At 48.9% G+C, this 11,274-nt stretch overlaps 1 protein-coding gene across 1 annotated transcript; it reads left to right on the top strand.

The window, feature by feature from the left end:
* LACC1 (laccase domain containing 1) lies at positions 1-8,662 on the top strand. The gene is made up of 5 exons (XM_056862050.1): positions 1-580; positions 1,929-2,110; positions 5,505-5,670; positions 6,376-6,601; positions 8,479-8,662. The coding sequence occupies exons 1-5, from the start codon at positions 1-3 to the stop codon at positions 8,651-8,653; spliced, it is 1,329 nt and encodes a 442-aa protein (XP_056718028.1). The 3' UTR covers positions 8,654-8,662.
* The last annotated feature ends 2,612 nt before the right edge of the window (positions 8,663-11,274 follow it).

Raw genomic sequence — 11,274 nt, 5'->3', positions numbered from 1 at the left:
ATGGCGAGGGCAGTACTGATAGACCTGAAGAGTGAAGGAGCAGCCCCTTGGGAGACTTGGACCCCGGAATCTGTGACCAGGATCCTAGAAAAGGTTAGGAAGGCCAGCAACGGCCAGGAGGATCCGCTGGTTTTCCTTCTGTGCTGCCAAAACCTCCCCAGCAAGAGGAACGGAGAAGACGCCCCCCTGCATGCTGCAGCTCGAGGCCTCCATTGCCCAGAGAGAGGCCTTGAGGTCGTGTGCGCACCCAGCACCGTCGCCGCCTTCTACGCCGTTAAACAAAAGCTGGACGAAAAAGACATCGGCCGGGTTCAAGTGCTGTCCTTGCCACAGCGACGAGCCATCGTGAGAGCATTTGTTGATCGGCTCTTCACGAGTGTTTATCAGTTTGAGTTCGAGGACTTACAAGGGAACTCTGAAGCAAGAAGCCTCAAGCGATCCACAGGATCTCCGAGTGAACTTCTGCCTCCACTTACCGCCCAAGAACTGGGAAAGATACAAAGGGAGATCAAAATTTACTTGGAAGGTCTTCCTAATCTGAAAGGGGAACTTAGAATTCTCAGATCTGCGCTGATTCCAGGTAACATGGAAATAGATTTAACGTTATTGGTGCTTCATCCTCTTCTTCAAGTGGCTCATTTTTCAGCGTTTAGCCCACATTTAGATATCGCAACAAATCTCTTTTGTCTGTGACAGGCACAGATGCATCTACTTGGCATGACTCCTTCACTTGCATGCAAAGTAGGATGGAAAGCTTCCTGGTTTGGGTAAGCTGCAGATGAAGCACCAATCTGCTGCGCTGTCAAAATGCAGGGCCCTAGGCAGGCGAGGAAATAACCTCCCCATAAATCAGGATTCCACTCCTCCCCAAAAAGAGGGTACTGCCGTTTTCCCAGTTTCCTGCATTTGGATGTCACCGCAAATTGTAGTTTGATTCAAGCCTTCCTAAACCAAAAACCCTGAAAGGAAGGAGGAGATTGTTTGGGTACAACAAGCGGTGTTGATGCCCATCACAGTCACTCAGAAGTTCGTTACACTGTCTGAATGTGGCTGGAGATTGGCGGGTGTTGATGATGAAGGGGAAGCGGGATCCTGAATAGCAAGGCCCAGCAAAAAGCTGATGCGTGTGACTTCCTTTCAAACAATTGCTAAATGGCATCAGTTTAATTCTTAAACATTTTAGATGTTAAGAACAAGGAACACGCATTCAAGACGGTGGTTTTCGATCTGCCCACCACTGTCCATGATGCTAGCAAATTCTGCAGGAAGGAAACCCCCTTGCATAATTTGTCCACGTGTCCTTGAATGACTTCTTACAATTGCTGGGGTTTTACAGAATTTGGCATGTTTGGGCAAACGATGCTATCAAAGAGGGCTGAGAGGGACAGTGGCTCGCATTCCAAAGGTCACAAGGGGATGTTTGGTCATGTTACATTTTCTTCCATCCTTTCTTTCTGGGACAAATGAAGCCAGTCCTTTCTGGGCCAAAAAATGGCGAGTGCTGGGTGAGGTTTCGAGCTCAAAAACTGGTGTTCTGCAAGCGTGGTTTTTGTAAAAGCTTATGCTGGTAGTCACATCAGGATGGTACATGAATGCTTTTAAAAAAACATTCTGAGTCAGCATTGTGTAATGGTTAGGAGTGGTGGACTCTAATCAGGAGAATCAGGTTTGATTCCCCTCTCCTCCGCATGAGTGGCGGAGGCTAATCTGGTGAATCAGGTTGGTTTCCCCGCCCCTCCACATGAAGCCTGCTGGGTGACCTTGGGCTAGTCACAGCTCTCTTAGAGCTCTCTCAGCCCCACCTACCCCACAAAGTGTGTGTTGTGGGGAGGGGAAGGGAGGGAAGGCGATTGTAAGCTGCTTTGAGACTCCTTAAAGGTAGAGAAAAGCGGGGTATAAAAACCCACTTTTCTTCTTCTTCTCCCCAGATCATATCTTCCTGCATGGCTTCACTACAAGAACAGGCGGCATCTCATACGTCCCAACTCTGAGCTCCTTCAATCTCTTCAGTAGCGCCAAGAGGCGTGACCCACCGGTTGTGGTTCAGGAGAACTTGCGGAGGCTTGCGGAGGCTGCCGGATTCGACCCGCAGGCGTATCATACCATTAAGGTAGAACCAAGAGGATGACCCATGTGGCCCTCACAAGATTCGGGAGTGCTTTCAGGGTCTGGAACGGCTGGCCTAGTCCTGGCCTTGGTTGAGAGGCCTTCGAAGCTCTCATGAACACACATGAAGCTGCCTTATACTGAATCAGACCCTTGGTCCATCAAACTCAGTATTGTCTAAGACTGGCAGTGGCTCTCCAGGGTCTCAGGCAGAAAAGGGCCTTTCCCATCACCTACTTGCCTCGTCCTTTAAGCGGGGATGCCGGGGATTGAGCCTGGGGCCTTCTGCATGCCGAACAGAGGCTCTACCACTGAGCCATAGCCCCTCCCCTCGTCCAGCCTTTGTAGAATGACAAACCTCCCGGGGTCGTTGGTGTTCTTCCCTTCTGAATTTTAGTGCCTCTATCAGGCTCTGTCCCTGAAGGCCTTTAGAAAGAGGGAGGAGCTCGCAGTGCTGTTGAAGCTTCGTTATGTCGCTAGTTTTATTTGATGTTTTAAATTTGTGCTGTGAACTGGAGCTCTTACAGAGAGGTGGGGAAGTAATGTGAGATTGGAGTCCAGCAGCACCATAGAGATAAACAAGATGTTCTGGGTATGAGCTCTTTCGAGATCCAAAGCTCCCTTCTTCAGATACCAGAGCTTTCACTCTTGGAAGCTTTATACCCTGAAACTCTTGTTGGTCTCTAAGGTGCTGCTGGACTCCAGTGAAGCTGTTCTACTAATTTAACAAGGATGAAGACAAGCTGGAAGGTGTTCAGAGGAGGGCAACAAGGATGGTGAGGGGTCTGGAGACCGTCCTATGAGGAAAGGTTGAAGGAGCTGGGTATGTTTAGCCTGGAGAGGAGAAGACTGAGAGGGGTGATATGATAACCATCTTCAAGTACTTGAAGGGCTGTCATATAGAGGAGGGTGCCCAGTTGTTTTCTGTTGCCCCAGAAGGTCGGACCAGAACCAATGGGTTGAAATTAAATCCAAAGAGTTTCCGTCTAGACATTAGGAAGAATCTTCTAACAGAGCGGTTCCTCAGTGGAACAGGCTTCCTCGGGAGGTGGTGAGCTCTCCTTCCCTGGAGATTTTTAAGCAGAGGCTAGATGGCCATCTGTCAGCAATGCTGATTCTATGACCTTAGGCAGATAATGAGAGAGGGAGGGCATCTTGGCCATCTTCTGGGCATGGAGTAGGGGTCACTGGGTTTGTGTGTGGGGGAGGTAGTTTGAAATTTCCTGCATTGTGCAGGGGGTCGGACTAGATGACCCTGGTGGTCCCTTCCAACTCTATGATTCTACTACAGACCAAGACAGCTACCCAGTGAAACAGACTAATCTGTTAACTTTTTTTTAAAAAAAATCTACTTAGTAGGCCCCCCAGCAGCATCTAGATCTGTGACCAAACTCTGGTTATTCATGCCGGCTCTTGGTACGTCAACAAAACCAACACCCAATATCGGGACTTTCCCAGAGCTTAATTTTACCTGGTAGGCGTTACGAATGCTAAGACTTGGGACCTGCCCTCAGCCGGGTTGGAGGTGAAGTAAGAAAGAGGAATACTTTGCCAAGTAATATCCACAGTGAGTTCTCTCCCAACCCATGCAAGGAAGGAGCATTGTTTCTCATTGCGGTTATGCTCCTTCTCTTCTAGTAGAAATTAGGTCCCCGTGCTTCCTTTTTGTTTCTTGCTTGAATAGCAGCTTCAGTTATTTCACACACACAAACACACCGTACTTCTCTTAAATTCCTGCTCTGTGATTCAGCACATTAATTGTTGCGGTGAGAATTTTTTTTTTTTTTAGCATGAGGCTTCTTCCTTTTGTAATGGTTTTCTTCCATGGAGGAGTGAATTTAAGAGCATGATAACAGCCCTGCTGGATCAGACCAGTGTGGGTCCATCTAGTGCAGCATCCCGTCTCACACAGTGGCCAACCGTTTCCTCTGGAGGTCCAGCAACAGTGGACAGAGGCCGAGGCCTTTCCCTGATGTTGCCCCCTGGTGCTGGTATTTAGACTTTTACTGCCTCTGAATGTGGAGGTTCTACAATTCCACACTTACTCATTGGGTACAGTAGTATTTCCTTTTGTCCGTCCTGAATCTGTCACTTCTCTGCTTCATTGGGTGTCCCCAAGTGCTTTTATTATGGGAGGAGAAAAAGTTCTCACTGTCCACTTTCTCTACCCCATGCATAGTTTTCTAAACCTCTATCATGCCCCCCCCCAGCCAGTTTTTTCAAAACCAAAAAGTCCCAGATAGTTTAGCCTTGCTTGGTAAGAAAGGTACTCAAACCCTTTAATTATCTTGGTTGCCCGCTTCTGTACTTTTCCCAGGTCTGCAATGTTCTTTTTGAGATACGGTGACCAGAACTGCACACCACACTCAAAGTGAGTCCTAAGGGGAATTATAAAAAAGGCTGTTTTATTTTCAGTTCCTTTCCTAAAAATCCCCTGCATTGGATTTTGCCTTTTCTACTGCTGCCGGCACCCTGAGACAACCTAACTGTCACAGCCCCAAGGTCTCTGCCTCTCCGTCTGGTCCAGTTCATTAGCCTCCTTTTTTTCTTAACAGAGCTCCATCTTACAGCTTGCAGCTTACAGCATAGAGAAAATAAAGGGTTACTAAGCTTTATTAGAAAGGGCTCGTCACTGTCTTCCTGGAAAAAGGTCGTCGTAAATAGGATGCAGGCTTTAACCCAAATAACACATATGAAATAGAAGGAATCAGATCAGTTGTGACATCCTTGGATTCTAGAAGTGTGTGGGAGAGCGTACGATGCGGGTGCTGTGCAGCCACCCTTGACTTAAACCCCTCGATTGCTAATCCACAATATCTTCCATATCTAACGGTGCCCCATTACAGAAGAGTGTTAACCCTGGCTAGGTTGAACACCTTTCCGTCCGTGGTCACTGAAAGCCGTTATGCAGGTATTTCTTATTTGGATATGTAACTGGAGGGATGGTCAGACTTAGTCTTTGGGACAAGTTCTTGTGTTCTGTTGCATTTGGAAGGATTTGAGGAAGAAATTTTTAGGGCAGTTTATATTTTATAACTCAAATGTCTCTTCGCAGAGGCTAATTCAGATGTTACAATTTGATAATGATAAAAGGGTTACGTTATTAGTTGCAAAATTTTGGTTGGCAGTAATTAAACATAAAAGGGGGTAATAAAGGGTTGTTTTAGTGTTATGTTGCTTGTGGCCAGTTGGCCGTTAAAGCAATATCATTTGAGTAACTAAGTACATAGAGAAAATACATAAAATAAATACATAAAACCCAAAATTTAAAATCACAATTTAAAACTTAACCAGACGCAGTCCTAAATAAAACTGTCACCAGCTGCCTCATAAGGAGCGAATGTTGCAACCCAGCGGTGTCATCTACAGCCTACTAAACCTTGGCTCGGTCTTGACAGGTCAACCACGCCAGCGACGTTTGGGTCATGGGAAAGGCCCTGCCGGACAGCTACGATGGGATCGTCACGAACCAGAAAGGGGTGGTGGTAGCAGCTCCTGGAGCCGACTGCATCCCTGTGATTTTTGCAGATCCTGTCAAGAAAGCCTGCGGTGCTGCTCATTCAGGTAACACAACTCGGTGTTGCAAAGGATCGTGGGGGGCCCCCGCTTCCTCGATCTGTATCTCCTTTGAGAACGCTGCCTTCCTTTCTGTCAAATGCTGCTTTTTTTGTCCTGTCTTCCGTTGATCGATTTCACCCATTTCTCTGCTCCCACTGCAGACATCTGTCTCTCCTCTCATGTTCTCTCAGGGAGGGTCTTCTGTCCCCCTGGATCAGCGTTCTGGGGTTCTCTTTGGGCTGCTGGGAGAAGACAAAGCAGTGAGGTTCTGCTGATGGAAACCCCTCAGGGGACCTAAGTGGAGGAGGACTCCTTCACCTGGACAGCTGTCCTTTTCCCTTCCCATAACTGAGAGCAGCTCTGAGGGATGACCCCCAACCCTCTGTAGCTGCTTTTCAGTCTAAAAGTAGAATCATAGAGTTGGAAAGGACCAGATGTCATTTAGCTGTTAAATTTTAGCTTTAATTGTAGGCTGACACGAGCTCTTCCAGCCTCATTGAAGTCGTGGGGAGGGGCAAAATTGAATAAAAGTCTGGGGAGTGGTAAGGGGGGGGAGACGGTGTTTTAATTTTTCGGCCCTCGCGTCTCTGTGCTTAAATCCGCTGAAGTCATACAATGTCTACTGGCATTCCTTGAATTGAGGTCACTGCCTGTGGTTTTGTGTTTGGTGTTCAAACCCTTGAAATCACCAGGTTCCCCCCTGCTTTGCAGGCTGGCAGGGCACGTTGTCGGGAGTGTCCATGGCGACGGTTCGTGCCATGGTGGCAGAATACGGCTGTCACGTGGAAGATATACTCGTTGTCTTGGGGCCGTCAGTTGGACCTTGTTGCTTTACACTACCACATGAACAGGCGAAAGAGTTTCATAGGATCGATCCAAAATGCGTCAGGCATTTGGAATCCTCGAAGCCCTCCGTCGACATCAGAAGAGCCACACGGTAAGTCTGGTGTGTACGAAAGCGCAGTTGACTCGTCCAAGGGCCGTCGAGTGTGGAAAGCGCCTCATCGTCCGCGGGGGCAATGGAGGAAGGCAGGTTCAGAGGCTCCCTTCCCAAGATGTCTCTGTGCCTGGGGGACGCAGCGCTCTCTGTGGGTGCGGAAATCTGGGAGCTTCCGATGTGGGGGAAACATGCTGAGAGAAGCACACTTCATAGAATCATAGAGTTGGAAGGGACCACCAGGGTCATCTAGTCCAACCCCCTACACAATGCAGGAAATTCACAACTACCTCCCCGCCCTACACCCCTACTCCATGCCAAGAAGATGGCCAAGATGCCCTCCCTCTCATGATCTGCTTAAGGTTATAGAATCAGCATTGCTGACAGATGGCCATCTAACCTCTTCTTTAAAACCTCCAGGGAAGGAGAGCTCACCACCTCCTGAGGAAGCCTGTTCCACTGAGGAACCGCTCTAACTGTTAGAAAGTTTTTCCTAATGTCTAGACGGAAACTCCTTTGATTTAATTTGTACCTGTTGGTTCTGGTCCGACCTGGGGCAACAGAAAACAACTCGGCACCCTCCTCTATATGACAGCCCTTCAAGTACTTGAAGATGGTTATCCTATCCCCTCTCAGAAGGTGCCTCCTACTCCTAGGTTCCCTCGTGGCCCCTAAGCCTGACTGAGCAAACCACTCAGATTTAGGTATAAAGTTATGGCCGCAGGGACATATTCTCATGTGCTGCTGCCCCTCAGTTAAGGAATATCTGCCCCCTCCCTGGGGACAGATGCTCCGGAGTGTGAGCATCTTGGAGGCGGCAGTCGTGGAAGACTTGGTGTTGATTTTATACTTGCTGTATTTATACATCACCTATTCATCCCTATTCTTTAGAGGGCTTGCGCACCACGGTCACGGCTCCTTGTCCAGGGAGCACGGTACAAGAAAAGGGGCAGGGGGCATTACTGATGTGCAAGAATATTGGATAATTTTATGACAAACCAGAAGAAGGTTTTAATTATTCTAAGATAGTAAGCCATTGTTTCTGTGGGGGAGGGGGGAATTTGGCAGTCCCACCCCTCACTTCCAGGGTTCTGCAAACTCTCCAGGGCTTGGGAGGCCTAGCGTCCCCTCCCCTCCTTCCCTTTAATTATTTGGGTGGTTCTAAATTGTTCTCAGTGTGCCAGCATGGTGTAGTGGTTAAGAGCAGTGGTTTGGAGCAGTGGAGTCTGATCTGGAGAACCGGGCTTGATTCCCCACTCCTCCGCATGAGCGGTGGAGGCTAATCTGGTGCACCGGGTTGGCTTCCCCACTCCTCCACATGAAGCCTGCTGGGTAACCTTGGGCCAGTCACAGCTCTCTCAATCCCATCTCCCTCACAGGATGTCTGTTGTGGGAAGGAGAAGGTGATTGTAAGCCGGTTTGATTCTTCCTTAAGTGGTAGTGAGTCGGCATATAAAAACCAACTCTTCTTCTTCTTCTTCTGTATTTATGATGTTAATAAGAGGGAGGCCATCCAAGGCTTCAGGCTGCAATATCATGAAGCCAGCTGGATGACCTTGGGCCAGTCACAGCTCTCAGCCTCACCTACCACACAGGGTGTCTGTTGTGGGGAGGGGAAGGGAAGGTGGTTGTAAGCTGGTTTGAGTCTCCCTTAAGTGGTAGAGAAAGTCGGCATATAAAAAACCAACTCTTCTTCTGGATGACCCTGGGCTGGCCACACGTGTGGTGCAGTCTAACTCACAGGGTTGTTTGGATAACATGTGTGCCCCCCCCCCCTTTAGTTCCCTAAAGGAAGGCTGGGGTCAGACATGGGACAGATAGCTTTCATAATAACTGACTAATGTCACACATTATTTTCTCCTCCTCTCCTTTCAAAGAGTCCTTCTTGAAGCTGGAGGGATTCTGCCTCAGAACGTTCAAGATGATTCCGTGACAGACCCAACCCAGAACCTCACGCTGTGCACCTCCTGCCACCCCGACCAGTTCTACTCTCACGTACGTGACGGCGAAAACTTTGGGACGCAGATTGGCTTCATATCAATTAAGGACTGACTGTGCTGCATAGCCTGGCGTGTTAATCTGCAGGGGATGGGGGCCAGCCGGCCTTTCCGTGTGCCGAGTTCTTTTCATGGTTGCCCAGGAAGAACCCTTAGCTGTATTTTCCGGCGTATAATTGTCTCAGGAAATAGCCGTTCCCCCAGCTGTGGAAAGGCCCCTAACCAGAAGCAGCGGCAGACCCCCGGCATACAGATCTGGGAACTGAGGAAGAGGACACCGCCCACTCGGTCCCTTCAGGGGCTTGGATGTGTCTTATGTGGCTCTCAGCAAGTGACAAGGGACAGTTCTGTGAAGAACGTGGATGTGAGTGCAGGCAGGGTGGTATAGTGGCTAAGAGAGTCGGACTAGTATCTACGAGACCCGGGTTAGAATCCCCACTCATGCCACGGAAGCTCGCTGGGTGACCCTGTGCCAGTCACGCTCTCTCAGCCTCACCTACCTCACAGGGTTGTTGTGAGGATTAAACGGAGGAGGGAAGAATGATTTAAGCCTCTTTGGGTCCCCGTTGGGGAGAATGGCAGGGTACAAATGAATTAAGTGGTAGAAAGAGTTGGCATATAAAAACCAACTCTTCTTCTTCTTCTGTATTTATGATGTTAATAAGAGGGAGGCCATCCAAGGCTTCAGGCTGCAATATCATTATGGCTCCAGTATTTGGGGATCATTCCTGGCTTTCTCAGGACCAGGTCCTGGCTGTTGTCCCAAGCTGTCTGTCCCCTTCCACCTCCTGGAGGTGGGAGTGGGGGAATAATGGCCTTTTCCTTCAGCCAGCTCCTAAGGGGTTTTCCCCTGCATTTCCCCACTGCGTTTCCAGCCTGCAGGGAGATCCTCTTCCCCCTTGGCCACCTCCGGCCCTATGGCTTAGGAATGAGGCAGGCCTGCCCCAGAGTCATCTGTGTTCCTGTGACGCAGGCGGCTTATACCAGCTGCTTTCTCAGCTTTCCTCCTGCCAGCCAGCAAAGAGCAACATACTGCCTCTGTGCCTGTAAAGAATGCAAACCCGACAATTACCCCGTGGGGCTGTAAATATTGGTACTAGACTCCTGGGGTGGGAGGCATTTCACCACAGTGGGTGCATATGTCTCACTCCTCAGACCAGCCCAATGTATCACTGGGTTGAGAGCCAGCGTGGTATAGTGATTAAGGGCGGTGGTTTGGAGAGGTGGAGTCTGACCTGGAGAACCGGGTTTGATTCCCCACTCCTCCCCATGAGCAGCAGAGGCTAATCTGGTGAACCGGGTTGGTTTCCCCGCTCCTACGCATGAAGCCAGCTGGGTGACCTTAGGCTAGTCACAGCTGTCTTAGAGCTCTCTCAGCCCCACCTACCTCACAGGGTGTCTGTTGTGGGGAGGAGAAGGGAAGGTGATTGTAAGAGTTTGATTCTTCCTTAAGTGGTAGAGAAAGTCAGCATATAAATACCAACTCTTCTTCTTCATCATCATTCATGACCTTCAGCCTCTCCTGGAGAATGCTGTTTCTTTCTCGTAGGCCTTGGGTGGGGGTGTCCTTCCTTGCTCCAATATAAAGTGCATCAACAAATGGATATACCCAGGCATCAAACCTGGCATCCAACCTCAGCGCAAACTTTGCACTCAAGCAACACCCCCACCGGACTTCATCACTGGCTCATCCCCCAATATAAGATTTGCCATCCTGTGCCAACAAGCCCCATCTGCCCTTCACATTAGACAAACAGGTCAGTCTGTATGTAAAAGAATAAAAGGATAAAGAATAAGATCACAATCCTCAGAAACGAGTGGGTGAACATTTTAATTTTCCTTGGTTGCTGATTGAAAAGTTACAGTTCTCTGGCAGAGCACTTCAAAGGGAGAATGCAACATGAAAGTGCTTGATTAGAATTCATCAACAAATTCAAGACTGTGTGCTCCCCCACCCCAGTTTAATAGGGACCTGGGATTCCTCACTCACTGCATGTCCCACCTCTAACAAATGTTAATTAGTGCATTGATACCTATGTAACTTCCTGTTGTGTTTATTTCATCCAGCGTTTTGTTTTACATTTTGACTAAGGGCAGCTGGGAATGTCTTTTTACCAGCCCTCCCCACCTTTCCATTGCATGCATTAATCGGCTTGCTAGATTTACACTCCAGTGCATCTGATTAGGTCAGTTTTGGCTGGGGAATGGCTTATGCTGGAATGCCTTCTGCTAGTCTTTAAGGCAAAACTAACTAGGCTGTTTTATTCTGCTGGTTTTGTTCTTGACCCAATAGTTCATCCACTGAGTGGCGCTGCGTAATTAGAAATGCTGGCTGAACAGCCCCAGCTAGGCAAAAGCCTCCCCTGCCTTCAAAATAAGATTGGTTTCCTGTCTACAGATAGTCTGTTTACACTAAGGAAGTCCAGCGTTGCTAGGCAGAGGCAGGAGAATGCAAACCACTTCCCTGGCCTTGAAAACCCCACGGGGTCTCCACGAGTTGGCTGCGGCTTGACGGCCCTTTCCACCACCTCCAGGAAACATTCATTTCTGGGCATGACGCTGGATTCCATCTTCTTGGATGTTGCTGCCTGGCACTGAGATTCCGAGGTCGACTGCCTCTGAACATAGAGGTTCCCTTTACCAAGAACCAAGGAGCAGAATCAAGGCCCCAGAGAG

The sequence above is a fragment of the Euleptes europaea genome, chromosome 16 (genome assembly GCF_029931775.1).
Source record: "Euleptes europaea isolate rEulEur1 chromosome 16, rEulEur1.hap1, whole genome shotgun sequence".
NCBI classification, from domain to species: Eukaryota; Metazoa; Chordata; class Lepidosauria; order Squamata; family Sphaerodactylidae; genus Euleptes; species Euleptes europaea.
Note: the sequence above shows the minus strand (reverse complement) of the source record. Positions and strands in the feature narration are given on the sequence as shown.

What these genes read in the sequence shown, in the direction of transcription:
- LACC1 (XM_056862050.1), top strand. Translation starts at nt 1, where the DNA reads ATGGCGAGGGCAGTACTGATAGACCTGAAGAGTGAAGGAGCAGCCCCT. An exon ending in CAGATCTGCGCTGATTCCAG is followed by an intron (nt 581 to 1,928) that starts GTAACATGGAAA and finishes TCTTCTCCCCAG; the next exon opens with ATCATATCTTCCTGCATGGC. An exon ending in GACATCAGAAGAGCCACACG is followed by an intron (nt 6,602 to 8,478) that starts GTAAGTCTGGTG and finishes CTCCTTTCAAAG; the next exon opens with AGTCCTTCTTGAAGCTGGAG.